A 16,597-nucleotide genomic window follows, 5' to 3' on the forward strand; every position below is an offset into this window, starting at 1 on the left:
TTTGTGACTGGAAATTTTAAAGAAAATTTGTAAAAAGTTTTATGTAACTATGGTAGCAATCTAATCATCTACTTTAATATACTTTATATTTGAGCATTACTTATAACACATTTGTAACATAAATAGGACTTCTAATTTCAAATAAAATGCAAAATTAGTAAATATTAAAAGACTAGATTTTTTTTCAACCTTTAATCCTGGCATTCCATGAAGCCCAGGAAAACCAGGAAGTCCACGGTCACCCTGAAAATGAAACTAAAATTAATGGAAGAAAATATATTTCAGCCTAAAAAATAACATAAATTCTTTAGCTTCACCTTTGTCAAAATCTACTGGAAAAAAATCTTTGAACAGTTAAACACATATCTACATTAAAACCTTATCTCTATGAAAGATCAATCCTCATTTATCAGCGTTTCCTTTATGATTAGAAAAAGAAAGTATTTTTGAGACTTAGGTGAAGTTTTTCCAGTTCTGTGAAAAATATTGTTGGTGTATATATATTTATATATTACTTATATATAAATATATTTATATATTTATTTATATATCATTTATTTATTTATTTTGCTGTGCTGGGGGAGTGCAAGCATGAGCAGGAGGGAGAGGGGTAGAATGAGAAAGATAGAGAGGGAGAGAATCCTAAGTAGGCTCAGGCTCAGTTTGGAGCCTAATGCAGAGCTCCATCTCAGGACCCTGAAATCATGATCTGAGTGATCAAGATCAAAGTCAAGAGTTAATTGCTTAACCAACTGAGGTACCCTGGTGCCCCAAATGCTGTTGGTATTTTAAGGAATTGTACTGAACCTGTAGATTGCTTTGGGTAATGTGGGCATTTTAACATTAATTCTTCTAGTCCTTGACTATAAAATATCTTTCCATTGTGTCATTATGAATTTATTTTATCAGTGTCTTATAGTTTTCAGAGTAAAGGTCTTTTATTTCCTAGGTTAAATAAAAAAATATGAAAACAAATAAATGAAAACACAGTGATCCAAAATTTTGGAGATGCAGCAAAAAAACCAGTAGTAGTACATGAACTCAATAGAGTTGTAGACTATAAAATTAATACCCAGAAATCAGTAGCATTTCTGTGCACTAATAATGAAGTAACAGAGAGAGAATTAAGAAAAGAATCACACAGTTGTACCAAAAAGAATGAAATACCTAGGTATAAACTTAACCAAGGAAGTAAAAAAATTTATACTTTGAAAACTGTAATTCAATGTAATCCCTATCAAAATACCATCAACACTTTTTCATAACTAGAAGAAATAATGCTAAAATTGTATGAAACCACAAAAGACCCCAAAGATCCAAAGAAATCCTGAGAAAGAAGAAAAAACCTGAAGATATCATACTTCCAGATTTCAAGATACACTATAAAGCTACAGTAATCAAAACTGTATGGTACTGGCACAAAATAGAGAGCCAAGAAATAAACCCATTATTATATGGTCAATTTATCTATAACAATGAAATAAAGAATATACAATGGGGAAAAGAGAGTTTATTCAATAAATGGGGAAACCGAATAATTAACATGCAAAATAACGAAACTAGAATCCTTTTCAACACCATACACAAAAAGTAAACTCAAAGGATTAAAGACCTAAATGTGAAACCTGAGACCAGAAAAATTCTAGAAGAGAGCAGAGGCAATAATGTCTCTGACACTTGTCATCACAACATTTTTCTGGATATGTCTGCTAAAGCAAAGGATAAAAAAGCAAAAATAAACTATTGGGACGTCATCAAAATAAAAAGGTTCTGCACAGCAAAGGAATTATCAATAAAACAAAAAGGCAACCTACTGAATGGGAGAAGATACTTGCAAATGATATATCCAATAAGGGGTTAATACTTAAAAAATATGAAGAACTTCAACAACTCAACACCAAAAAAAAATCTGATTTTAAAATAGGTAGAGGACTTGAACATACATTTTTCCAAAGACATACAGATGGCCAGCAGACACATGAAAGGATGCTAAACATCACTCATCATCAAGGAAATGCAAATCAAAACCACAATGAGGTATCACCACATACCTGTCAAAATGGCTAAAATCAAAAAGGTAAGAAATTAAAAGTATTGGCAAGGATGTAAAAAAAAGGGGGGAGTGGAAATTGGCACAGCCACTGTGAAAAGCTTCCTCAAAAATTTAAAAAGAGAAATACAATATGATCTAAAATTCCACTACTAGGTATTTGCACAAAGAAAACAAAAATATAAAACAAAAAGATATACGGACACTATGTTTATTTCAGCATAATTTATAACACCCAATATAGGGAAACAGACCAAGTGTCCATCAATTAATGAATAGATGAAAAAAATGTGGCATGTACATATATGTACATACAATGGAATATTATACAGCCATAAAAAGAATATCTTGCCCTTTGCAACAATATGGATGGACCTAGAGAGTATTATGCTAAGTGAAATAAGTAAGACTGAGAAAGACAGATACCATATGACTTCACTCAGATGTGGAATCTAAAACAAAACAAAACAAAACAAATCAACAGAAAGATGAAATAGACCTATAAATTACAGAGAACAAACTGATGGCTGCCAAAGGGAAAAGGAATGAAGAGATGGTCAAAGTGGGTGAAAGGCAGTTGTAGATATAGGATTCTAGTTATGAAATGATAATGTCAAGGGAATAAAAGGCACAGCATAGGGAACAGAGTCAATGATATTATAATAACACTGCATGGTGACGGATGAGAGCTATGCTTGTGGTGAGCACAGCATATCATACAGAGACACCAAATTACTATATTGTACACCTGAAATTACTGTAGCATTGGGTGTCAGCGACACTTAAGTAAAAATTTTTTAAATCTAAAATCTTATTTTTTTTAATTATTCACATATTTTAAAGAATGACAGAGTTATTGAATGGATAAAATCCTCCAAAGGCAGCTTTTTTCATTCTAAGCTTCCATATCTCTATAAACTCAAATCACCAGACCCCATGGTTACATTGCTACTGCATTTTCAGTTTCCAGCATTATCTCCTGGCCTCCCACTGTGAAAGAAGGGATTGACCTCTAAAACCAACCAGCACCCTCTCCCCATCTCCACTTCTAGGAAACACAAATTCCCTTAGCTTTCTATGACAACACTGATTAAAGCAATTATTATCATTTCTGATACTAAGATTCACAACTAAACCATAAATATGCTGATTGCTTGCCTTTTCTTGCCCTACAAGTTAAAAATTGCCTGTTTTGGAAGGGGCAGGAGGTGGACTATTATTTTCTTAAAAATTTATTACAACATTGAACTCCAATCTCCAACTGTCAAAATCACTGAGAAATATACTCATGTATGTTGAAACTTTGATATTCTTTGTCTTTTCTAGAGCCTTCTCATTTGTTTCAGTATACATTTGTTCTCCTGTTTATTCCCTTGTTAGGGTAATACATTATCCCATAGCTTCCTGAAAATGAATTCATGGAGACAACTTTCTGAAATTTAAATTTCTGAAAACATCTTTATTCTGTTCACTTATGTAATTAATAATTCATAGACCTTTGAAGGCTCTGCTCCATTCCCTTCTTGACTTTAGTGACACTAGTGAGATACCTGAAGCCTTTCTGATTCTGATCACTTGTATATGACATTTTCTTTTGGTGGCTGTAGGGTTCTTCCCTCTCAGAAAGCATGTAGGATCTTCTGTTTTTAGTGTCTTACAATGTAAAATTGTACAATATTAAGCATAGATACGGTCATAATCATCCACTATGCTAAAACTATGGAAGACTTTTCATCTATATGACCCCATGCTTACACATGTAGACTCCCACCACACACCCAAACTCCATCCACATTTCACATACACAACCTTCCCTCAGCTACCTCTAAGCATACTGTGTTACCAGAACCAAGAGAGTAAAGAGGCCTGCAGACCCTGGAAATGGAAATCAGGACCCAGGATCTGGAACGTGGTCTACAAGGAGGTCATGTGCTACAGGAGTGCCTCTTTATTGGCTCTGAAGTCCCATCACTTCATACCAACGAACACAACGGAAGCACCATCTATCAGGGGTTCTCCCTCCCTGAGGGCACTAATGACACTTTGTCCAAGTCTGCTGCTCGGGTCTTTTACCAGTTTCTTCTGAGATTTTTTGCTGATCTTTAATTTTCCTAAGATTATTTTCTGGTTCCTGATGATCAGTTCATATGGAAGCTGATGATAAACTCTCAGTGAGTACAGTTCAATGACTGAAATTCTCCATATATGGTGTGGCTGGGTCATTTACTTAAATAGCTCTGGCTATCAGTGGATTCCCCAGAGAAGGATCTTCTTTGCCTATAGTTGTAGTACAACTCCACCTTTTCTTTCCAGTCTAGAGACCTTCAGTTTTATACTCTCCAGATAGTAAACCTGTGTATCTTGCCAGGGTAGAAGAAAAGAGACTGACTTAACTACACAGAGGTTAGGAAGGAATAACAGGATCTCACTATTCTTAAAGAAATATTCAACCATGTTTCCATTTTTAATTTTTTTAAAGATTTTATTTATTTATTTATTTGTCAGAGAGAGAGAGAGAGAGAGAGAGACAGGGAACACACAAGCAGAGGGAGTGACAGGCAGAGGGAGAGGCAGGCTCCCTGCTGGGCATGGAGCCCAATGCTGGACTAGATCCCAGGATTCTGGAATCGTGAACTGAGCCAAAGGCAGATGCTTAACTGACTGAACCACCCAGATATCCCCATGCTTCCATTTTTAGCTCTACCTTCTAGTCACTTCCATTTTCAGAAATACTTGTATTACCATTTCCTAAGCCTTAGGGATGTGTGCACATGTGCACACATGCAAAAGGGATTCTCTCTCATATGAGTCATATCATTTTTTAAGATAGAGCTTCCTTGGGTCCTTTCAGATTCCAAAAATGTAGAGCTATTATCTTCATTTTTTTATTCTGTCATTTTAGGTTTTATTATTATAATTACTATTTCATGATTGTGGCTTTATGGGAGTTTAAGAGCAGAGAAAGTTAATGTGTATATTCTGCCCTTCACCTTCATCAAGAAGCCGTAGTGATTTATTGATGCTTAAACAGTAATATCCAGAGCACCTTCCACTGGGAGGCTTTAAACCTCCTGGACAGGGTTATTTCTATGACCTCTTGTGTAAGAGCGCTAATATTCATTCACTTATTCTGCTTTATCCTAAACCAATTTCATTCTTTATCCACTCTGGTTAATTGTAGGAAAATCTGGAAAGGTACTTATCTAGCAAGACCAATACATTATTGACCTTCTTAATTAAAAAAAAAAACAACTTAATTTTAACAACTGATCTATTCCACATTGAGATATTCCTTTCCATTAGTGAAAGAATGGGAGGTATTATAAAATAAATTTTTACAGAGACGGAACTGGGGCTGAGTTCTCATCTTCTCCCATGATAACTGATGTCAAATAAGGAATAAAAATGACATTATATTTTAGATTTATCTGTATTATGTTTGGTTCCTTTAATTTATCTATAAGTGTATGTAATATAAAAAGCATGCTAGGCTCACGGTTATATCCAAAAATCTGTTCACCTTTTACTACCACAGAGATTTTTTTTCTGGGCACACAGTTTCCCAAGTAGAGACTCTACTTCCCAGCCTACTTTGCAGTTAAGCATGGCCACCTAACCAAGTCCTTGCTAACAGAATGTGAAGAGGACTGCAGCCCACGACTTCCACAGAAGTTATTAAAGGGAGAGTTACTGCTCTGACTTCTCTTTCCTCCCTCCCATCAGATTAGAATGGAAGAGAACACTCTAAGGGAGATCAGACCAACAAGAAGGAAAAACGAGAGTCTTTGGATAAGTACATAAATAACATGACGGGAGAAATATACACTTCTTTCTCATTTACACTAGTAAGTTTGGGGGTTTGTTTCTGGTCTAAATAAGAAGAGTATGTTTTGTCTTGTAAAGAATATCCTTCTTGTGGGTAATAGCTTTCCCTTGACCATCTTAATTTTCCACTAAGGATTAATAACAATCTGTGTATATATGAGGGAGACAGACAGAAGATCCACTAAAAGCCCTTACATTCTAGAGTTTACTAATCCCAAAATTCAGTAGTTTAACCCAAGAATAAAAGAAAAAAAAATAAAATTCAGGGGGAGACCAAGAGGTGCAATAAGAAAACTGAATGATATTCTTTCCCCTACATGTAGACTCCCAATATGAGAACAAAAACCACTTCTTGATTTGTTTTTTTCCTTTTTGCTTGGGGCAGGAAGGAGTGGTAACAGTTTCTATAGAGAGAAAAGATTAAGTTAAGAAGACTACCTGAGCTAACTTTTTAGAAGCTGTGCTAAAATAACCTGTTGATGGTGGGACTAGACAAAGATATACTCTTAATAAAATGGAATGTAGCTGGACAGTAAATACTTGATAGAAATACAGAAGGAAAAGGACAAATCAGGATTCCTTATTAAGGCTGAACAAAGTCTAAGAACTCCGCTTTCTGGGTACAGAGTACAGAAAACAGAATCTTCACATTTTAATTTACCAGAGATAACAAATCTCAGATAAAGTGAGAAGACTGGGAGCATTCACTCACACAGGAACAGAAAAATAAAAATCTGGACAAAGCTATCCTTACATGCATAAGCAAGATTTTTAAGTAAAATACAAAAGCATGGCATAGATATTAACATGGAGAAAAATTTAGTGAGAAAATTTTTGAGGAATACTGAAACAATATCTACAAAATACAGAACACAAGAAAGTGTTACCCAAATACAGTAAACCTCTGAAGAATTCAGGGGTTAGGGGGCTGACCTCCATGCAATTGAAAATCCACATGTAACTTCTCCATCTCCAAAAACTTGACAACTAATACTCTACTGTTAACTAGAAGTCTTATGACTAACACAAATGATTAACACATAATTTTTATGATATGTATATTATATTGTCTTCTTATAATGAAGGAAGCTAAAGAAAAGAAAATTTTATTAGGAAAGTAAGGAAAATATGTTTACAGTATTATGCTGTATTTTGTTGAAAAAAATCCAGATATAATGGACCTGTGCACTTCAAACTCATGTTGTTCACCCAAGTTATATCCAAGGTTTAAAACAAAGAAGTGGTAAAGTTAAGCCAAAATCTCCACAATGAGTATATAAGGCAAAAGGCAAATAAACCTCTTGTGTTGGTCATCTGCTACTGTAATATAGCTTCAACTATGTTAATTAATGCAAAAACTGGTATGCTAGAAAAAGGAGGCTACCAAAACAACAGTATTAAAGATTATATATGGCAGTGGCTTTGGGGCTAGGTAGTGAACAGGGAAAACAACAATTAGATGTTTGAAAAATGGAGATTCATTTAATAAATGGTAAATATCTAAAAAAAAAAAAACTTTGCTGGTAATACTTTTTCAAAGGCAAATAATGCATCAAATGGACTTAGACGTAGAGGTAAAGAACTGAGAAAACAGAATGTTGGTATCATCAATTGGTTGCTATCATGAATTGATTGGTATTGGCTGCTTGCAAAAGGCACTGTAAAAGAAAGAAGCCCAGAAAAGAATCGTTTGATTTTCAAGTAGTAACCAAAAGGAACAGACGAAGTACAAAAGTCCCGGGATTGGAAGATACAACTTTTTTTTTCCTCATCTTTAACAGATAAATGATGAAACTGGAGAAGACATTTAAAAGAAGTTCAATTAATACAACCTCTGGGAAGAACCAAATCAAAGATGTGGCCACAAACACCATTCTTAAATCCTCTGAATCAATGATGGTCAGTCCAAAAATCCTTTCAAGATGGACTGAATGGCTCAAGGAAAAAAAAAAACAAACAAACCCACACAACAACAACTAAGAGTGCAATGGATGTCTGATAAGTTTAAGTCACCTATCATTAATTATTAGTAGTTAATAAATTAGTGTATAGAGGGCCATAACTAAAACAAAGGCTATGGGGGTTGCTATTGGCTGGAATCAAAAGTCAAAGATACAAAATCACAAATATCCACCTGCTGTTGAGAGAGTTGTACTACCAAAGCAGCCATAAACCTGTAACTGTAAGAGACTGTGCTTGAAACTTAAAAAAAAAAAAAAGTCACCCAACAGCACCACTACTTTTCATGTTTTTCTAGCCAGTTTTGACTAGCCAATGAATTTAGACAAAATGTAGAAATAAGAAGTTAAAAACTAGAAGGAAGAAAAAGGACATTCTTATGTATGTTCATACATCTACTATGCCAATATACCTAATACCCTAAATCATAGATTATGTAGTTAATTCCTGCTTTAAAAAGATAGTATGCAAAAATGTTTTATATATAAATAATAACCAATATGAAAATATATTAAAGAAAAGTTTCCATTTATAATAGAAACAAAGGAGATAAAAATTCCCAGATATAAACTTAGGTAATATTAGAAGACTAATGTGAAAAAAAAATCAATGCTATTTCACTGAGTTTCAAGATTGAAATAAAAAGGTAAATAAATCATGATCTTAAATGGAAAAACTCAGTATTGAAATTATGTCAATGATTCTATAACAAATCCATAAAAGGAGTCCTAATCAAAATATGAGTAGGAATTTCTTAAAAACTGAAGAAAAGATACTGAGCTTTATCTGGAAAAATAAGCATATAAGAATAGCCAGGAAAATTTTGATTCTAAAGAATAATGAGGAACTACTAGGCCTGCCAACATTAAATCATATTATGAAGTGACAACAATTAAGAACAATTTGGTGTTGGAGAGGATGTAGACAGATAAATGGAACAAAATGGAAAGCCAAAAACACAAACCCATATGAAAATGGAAATTTAGGTGTAACGAGGAGATTCCAAATAAATGGAGAAAAAAGTGATGATTCCATAAATATTGTTGTGGCAACTGGCTACCCATTTGGGAAAAGAGAGGGAAAAATATGAATGCTCATATAACTTTACTTCAAATACCAAAGTTATAAAGATTAAAACATAAAATAACAAAAGTCTAAAAGTAGAGTTATTACCTACAAAATGTTGGAATGTGGAATCCTTTTACATAGACACAGAAGAGAAAAAAAGAAAAAATCTACACATACATAAAAATTTAAACCTTATGTATGGCTAAAATTTCCAAGACCAAGTCAAAACACATAATAAAAACTAGGAAAAAATATTTTCATACAATATATGAAATGTCTATAAAAATCAATTTTTAAAAAGATTAATAGCCCAATACAAAGCCAAAAAAAGATATGACTAAAAAGGAAATGACAGAGAATTAACAAAATGCCCAAAACTCACATAACAAGGTACTTTACCTTACTAATAAAGAAATGCAAACCAAACCAATACCATTTTTAACTTTTACTGGTAAAAATTAGAAACTTTAATGAAACTCAGTGTTGATAAGAGTGTGAGGAAAGACATTTTCACATACTTGCTGGGAGAGTACAAACTTACTGGAAGTTAAATAGGCAATTTGTATCAGAGTTTAATTATGCATTTTACCCTTTGATCCTATAATCAATTCCAGTTCCAAGAAATATTCCTATGGATATACTCAGAAAAATTTACTAACACACACACACACACACACACACACACACACACAGTACAACATCTTAAGAACCACAGCATCCCCAAATTAGAGATTTCTTAAATTGGTTAGGGACAGCCCATAGAGTATATAGATGTGATTAACCTACTGAAGGTTACTTTCTTGAGGCCTCTTTCAATTTTGCATGGCCCTACATCTTAGAGAGAATTTTATTCAACTTCCTTGGCACTTAACAGCTATGTTTTTTGTTGTTGTTGTTGTATTTAAGATTCATTTATTTATTTGACAGAGAGATAGAGAGAGCACAAGTAGGTAGAGCAGCAGGCAGAGGGAGAAGCAGTCTCTCCACTGAGCAGGGAACCTGACGAGGGGCTCGATTCCAGGACCCTGGGATGGTGATCTGAGCCGAAGGCAACCACTTAATGGACTGAGCAACCCAGGCACCCCAACAACTGACTATCTTGACAACACTGTGTACGTGTTTTATTAGATCCCAACCTCTTGGAGGAAAAATCCATTCTGATTTTTTTCCGATTTTTATTTAGTAGATATGACCACCATTTACCAATACCCCAATTCTCTCCACTTCCAAGCATATAGGGGAATCATACATTGCTGACTCTTGAACTTGGTGTGGTTTATAAAATTTGCCCTGGCTAATTAAAGATGAATAGAAGTAGTTTAAAAACCACTGTCTGATTCTCCACATACCTGCTCCTATAAGTAGTTATGATCTAGATGGTGGAACTTCTATCAGCCTAAGTCTCCATATGAGGAAAAGAGGGACCTGTCACTGCTGCTAATAAATGTGTAGCCTGATGAGCAATAAACCTTTCTTTATTTTGAGTTACAGGCATTTGGAATTTATTTGTTACTGCAGAATATACTACTCTATCTGCAGCTGGTGCCTTGCTTGTGATTAATGATAATTTGCTGAATATGCAAAATATTTTCATTTTCTAAAATACAGTAAACACTTTTGAGTCTTCCAAAATTTTTCAACTAAACAGTTATTTTGAGGAGTCACACTCCTGGATCCATCTGACCTCACAAGAGATTAGAAGCAAAGCTAATCCAAGATTTACAGGGAGATGGTTTCATTTCCACAGATGCCTCCAAAGCTTTCATGACTGATGAATATCCTTTACCAGCTTATCTATCCCGTTATTTGGTCTAGAATCATAGTCTCCAAAGTAAGGTCAAGTCAGGACAGTTGGGTGGCTCAGCTGGTTAAATGACCGATGCTTGATTTTGGCTCAGGTCATGATCTCAGGATCATGAGATCAAGCCCTGCATGGGGCTCCCCACTCAGCAAAGAGTCTGCTTGAGATTCTCCCTCTCCTTCTGCTCCTTCCCTTAACTGGTGCATGTATGCTCTCTCTCTCTCTCTCCCTCTCTCCCTCTAAAATAAATAAATCTCTGAGAAGCAAACTGAGGGTTTTGGAGGGGAGGTGGGGGTTGGGTAAGCCTGGTGGTGGGTACTATGGAGGGCATGTATTGCATGGAGCACTGGGTGTGCTGCATAAACAATGAATGCTGGAACACTAAAAAGAAATAAAATCAAATGGAAAAAAATAAATACACGCCTAGAAGACTTTTACTACGAAGATTCTACAATTCAAATTCACCTAACACATCTTAGTTGTTCTTTCTCCTCTCATTTTGAAACAAATATTGAGTCTTTCGAGGCTCGGGCAATGATTTATTGGGAATTATTTCAACTTACTAAAATGTTTCCTCTCTTTAATGCAATGATGGGCAATCCCCTTGGGTTTGGAGATCATCGCTGAACTATTCAGGCCTAAAAAACAGGTAGATTCCTGAGCTTCCACAACAGGATCACTCCCATAAGCTTCTTAGTGACCACAGACAGAGTCTACCCAAAGTGAAGATGAGAAGTGGAATTTAGAACCAACAAAATATGAAGCACTCTATAAAAATTCAGTGAAAGTTTAAGTTTCCCAGTGATGCCAGTAGAGAAAAAGATAACAGGACAGAAAAGGCATAGCAGCCAACAAATGAGGCAGGACATGGAATTAATGATTCTTTTCCATAGGCTGAGATGCTAATTCCATTACAGAGCCTTAAAAGAAAAGAAGTTGAAAGATCAGAAAACCATCAAGACATTGTAAAGGTACTCACCGAAGTAATAAGCACTTGGGTACACACAGGTCAGCACCCCATGGACAGAATAGACACTTAACAAAACTTGACTTCAGAGACTATTCAGGGAAGGCACAATTAGTGCTGCTTTGGAAGAAAAGCCTCTGAGAAAAGGGTAGAGGAAAGAAGGAAAATATGGTACTACCCCTTCCATAAAAAGTAGAAGTTCTTCTGAAAATCCCTGGTTTCAACAACAATTCCACAGTTTCATCAGATTCAAATGCAGCGAAATATTTCATCAGAAAACAGAATGTATATGTATGTGTGTGTATTTAATATTTTTTTCTATTAACTATAACTGGTTATATCAATTTACTAATATTTTTAAGATGCCTTTTATTTGTTTGTGAGAGAGAGAGAGCATGTACACACGCCATGTGCAAGCCAGCACAAGTGGAGGGAGAAGCAGAGGGAAAGGATCCCAAGCAGAGTCTGTGCTGAGGAGGCGCAGAGCCAACATGGGGCTGAGGCAGGGCTTGATCCCATGACCCTGAGGATCATGACCTGAGCTGAAACCAAGAGTCCGATGCTTAACAGACTGAGCAACCCAGGTGCCCCTCAATATATTAATAGGCTTAACACCAATATTTGTATTTATATATTTAACACATAAATTTATATTCATGTAAGTTTATATTTAGTAATATAACAAACAGACTCTATTTAGGAAGGAAAAGAAGGCATAGGACTGACTGAACCCTGAAATACTCCAACATGTAGAGAACGGATAGAGAAGATATATATATAAGTAAAAGGTGAATTCAAAGCCCAACCAATAACCTGTAACTTCATTAAGTCTCCCTTTCTTGTGCCCCTTCAACTCCAATCACACCCATGCCAGCATTTGGGCCTTTGCGCCGTGGTGTTATCAGAAAACTACATTACCCTCCCTTTTTGAGAAGGAAGAAAAGTGGCCACTTTACTAAGCCAATTCTATTTCTTCCTCCCATGTCATTCTTGGTTTTGTTTTAATTTTTTAAGGTTGTTTTGTTGTTGTTGTTGTTTGGTTGTTTTTTTTGTCTTCAGACACTATGGAAATAAAACCACTGATACTAAGTTTAATAAGTTAGTAAGTTAATATTAATAAGTTAATACTAATATATATATAATATATATAATTTTATATATAAGTTAATACTAATATATATAAAATATTATTATATATAATATATAAGTTAATACTGATATATATAATATAATATATATAATTATATATAAGTTAATACTAATATACTAAGTTTTAGCATATTCCCTAATAAAACTTTCAGCTTGGTCTTTTATTACTGTTCTTTCAGCATGTACACTGGAATTCCCTAATTATAACTGACTACATAAATCACTGTCATACCACTTAATCTTTGGACTTCAGAAGTGCAACAATGAAAGTAAAGGATTTACTTCAGTGAGGAAGCCTCATTTATCACATCACACTCTTGTATGGATGCCAAAGACAATGGGAAACAGATCTTGAAGGAACAATTTAAATGGTAAATGATCTAATGAGGAAATTAAACAAAATGTGTAGTTTGCTCCATAATGAGACCTTGGATATATTAGCGTATTTTATTTCTTAATCCCAGAAAAACCAAGTGATAAATTTGTACAAAGTCTAAAAAAAAATTATTACTACCTCCCATGTGTTCAGAATTGAATTTGCTATAAAAAAGGTTTCATAATCAACTCAAAAACCCATAAATGCATGCCAGGTATTCAACTCAGCCTAAGTAAATTTTAACAAAATATATTTCTTTCAGTGATGTAAATATATGGGTTTCCTTAAAGCTGAAGAAGTGTTTTGAAGTACTTTTTCTTAAATTCCAAATAACTTTAAAAAAAAAAAAACATATTATAAAATGAGTTACCAACTGAAGACCATTTGGTGAATAAGTGCTCCTTTTTAATTTTGTAAATTCAGGAGGGGGGGAACCTGCAAAATCTATACACATTCTATTGTCTGATATGTAGGAACAAATGTTGAAGTCAGCAAGAAAGTGCATGTAGTTTTAATTATCTTAAGTGGAAACTCCTACAATGGGAGTGTTCAGAAGAAATCCACAAGATGGAAATGATTCTGGGAAAAGATCCTAATGGAGAACAGCGTTGTGTGGAACCATCTCTGAGAGGCCACTGTGTGATGCCTGGAAAAAATGTCCCGCATTGCCTCAAGTCAAAGTCTCCTTAAAGGTCTACTTTTCAACCCTCCCATTTCTGAATATGAAGAAACTATATCCTAGAGGAAGAACTGAGGAAACATCTCTAACTTATTCAGTGATTGCAATCCAGGTAAGGAACGTTCTAAAGCCACACAGAATGTGAGGAGGAAATGTAGATGGCACAGCGCATAGTGATTCTGGGCTCACAGTGACTCCGCCAGATCAGACTTTATGCCCTAAGAACAAATTTCAGAGAACAAGCAACTCTGGGTGAAACTGAAAACAGAGACCTTCATAGAAACATACACTTCATTTTATTCAACAAAATGTATGCCTTTGTAAAACTCAGGCACTTCTGTTCTGGAGAGAGTACAATGACCCCAAAACAAGAGAGCAATTAAAGATGTGACTAAGCAAATTGCTGTTATTCCTTTACTTTCAAAGAGACACTTTACTCTTATTCTTTTTAAGGTGAATAAAAACCCTCCTTTTTATAACTGGTCTCTAAAACCCAAGTAAAAGGGGAAAATAGATAAATGTATTCATTCATCCATTCATAGATATATTCACTCATATACACATACTTTTATGAAACCCCTGCCATCCCCAAATCAGGCTAAGTGAGAATGTTAAACAGCAGTGATCCAGGGTGCCTGGGTGGCTCACTGAGTTAAGTACCTGCCTTTGGCTCAAGATGCAAGGGTCCTGGCATGCCCGCATCAGGCTCCCTGTGCAGGGGGGAGCCTGCTTCCCCCTCTTCCTCTGCGCCTCCCCCTGCTCATGCTCTCCTCTCCTCTCTTTCTTGCTCTGCACGCTCTCTCTCCAATAAATAAATAAAATCTTCGAAAGAAAGAAAAAGAAAAGAGCAGTGGTCCCGTAGACTAGAATTTAGGTGAGGTGTCTGACACGTGGTCTCCTCAGGACAGATATCCTCATGCTCCCAGGGACATCCCCAGTTCACCAGGCAGAGGTCAGGCAATCTCTCTCAACATCCCCACAGCATGAAAATATAAGATGTCTGCCATTCCTGCATATGGCGCAAGCTCTTTATCAACTCTCAAGAGGTATCTCCATCATTTAAAATAGGCAGATTTCTCTGTGGCTAAAAAAGACTCCTTCACAAGAAACCGATGAAGGAATCACCATTGCGTCGATGAAAAAAAAATAAGACTCAAAGACATTAAGCAACCTGCCCAAGGTCAAGTAACTTGAAAGTGGCAGATACATCATTAGATCTGCCAGAGATCCAACCTTTCAAGATTACTTTACCAGCTACAATTTTCTGCAAACAACGTAAGCAACCACAAAAACCTAAAATGGATTCAGGTTAGAATCAGAATTTCTCAGATGTGAACATGGTGCACACTATTTTAAACAGGTAATACTTAGCAAGAATTAGTTAGAAAATTAGTACAGGCTTTTATCAGGAGCAAACACCAGAATGCCTTCACAGACCTTATTAACACAACTGTGCTTTAAGCTAACAAATCAACATGGGATCTGAGCAAACAGAGTTGGGCATCTTGGATGTGGACCAGCTACCAGGGCCAGTAGGTCTTGATGGCTCTGGATCCTTGGGGAGGTACTGATATATTGAACATATTTAAAGATGATGTACTTCAATAGGAAGCTTGCCAAATCTCAGAGTTGTGAAAAAGGAGAGTCAGCAGTAAATATACCCACTGAAGCCCTAAGGAAAAAGCGCAGTAAGACTAAGCCAATAGACCACCTGCCAGATAAGTATCCATTATGGAGAAGGACATATAGGTATGGGGCTACCCGTGGCTAATAGGAACACATTTCATCCACCAGGGAGAGAACATAGAATCAGAGCAATGCCAATACCTGCTCTGTGTCACGGTGGTCATCCAGTGACAATCAATTTCATCTAGTGATAAAAGCCCAGCTATGAGCTTTATTGGCCAATGACCACCGACCATGAGCCCACAAATCTTGGAATTCTCCAAGGTGAATGCTACTGAATGGGAGTCACTATAGGTGACATTCTTGGTTTTCCTTGAGTGAACCAAAGCCAACTGGACACATTTTTGTTTGTATGCATTTACCTTTTCACCATCTCTCCCTGGTTCTCCTTTGTAACCTGGTGGTCCTGGAACTCCCTAAGTCAAGCACAGAATAAAATTCTGTTAATTGTGTTTTTTTGGTTCACTAGAAATGGTGATTCGTTAGTGTGTATCTATGAATCACATACTTGTATTCCTGGAGATCCTGGGACACCTGGTGATCCTGCAACTCCCTGATATCCCTAAAGAAAAGCAAACACAAAACAATTAGTATTTCAACATACAAAAAGCAGTCCTCCATTTCAGGATTCACCCTTGAGTGTCTTACATTTAAGACTTCACTGGGTGACTGCTTAAGAAACAAAAATAACAAAGTTTCAAATGCTGAATGTGGAATTAATATCTTCGGTCTTTAGGAAAAGGTCTTAAATATCTCCAGATTAATAAAAATATCCAGATATGTTTCAGTGACAAGGAAGGCTCTGGGATGCAAATACAGAGCCAAAATTCGCAGCTCCTAAAAAAATGTTTTGCACATAGAAACATATTCAACATAGTCAAGAGAAAAACATGTAAGATTGGAGGATTACACTAATGTAATCCATTTTTAAACTACCAGATTAATGGCCATTTGAGTTAATCTCTGGAATAAATTAAAACTTGATAAATGTTATTCTTCAGGGTAAGTCTATAACAGCCTTTGGGACTGCTCATTTT

The 16,597-nt window shown here is 35.6% G+C and overlaps 1 protein-coding gene across 4 annotated transcripts in view; it reads right to left on the reverse strand.

Moving 5' to 3' along the window:
* The window catches only part of COL21A1 (collagen type XXI alpha 1 chain), a 189,137-nt gene that overhangs the window by 66,408 nt on the left and 106,132 nt on the right, over positions 1-16,597 (reverse strand). For all 4 annotated transcript variants that reach the window (XM_044253129.1, XM_044253138.1, XM_044253121.1 and 1 more), the window contains 3 exons: positions 16,069-16,122; positions 15,923-15,976; positions 190-243 (listed from right to left, as the gene is read on the reverse strand). In XM_044253129.1, the coding sequence (XP_044109064.1) occupies positions 190-243; positions 15,923-15,976; positions 16,069-16,122 (162 nt within the window). The remainder of the gene's footprint in view (positions 1-189; positions 244-15,922; positions 15,977-16,068; positions 16,123-16,597) is intronic.

The sequence above is a fragment of the Neovison vison genome, chromosome 1 (assembly GCF_020171115.1).
Source record: "Neovison vison isolate M4711 chromosome 1, ASM_NN_V1, whole genome shotgun sequence".
Classification (NCBI taxonomy): domain Eukaryota; kingdom Metazoa; phylum Chordata; class Mammalia; order Carnivora; family Mustelidae; genus Neogale; species Neogale vison.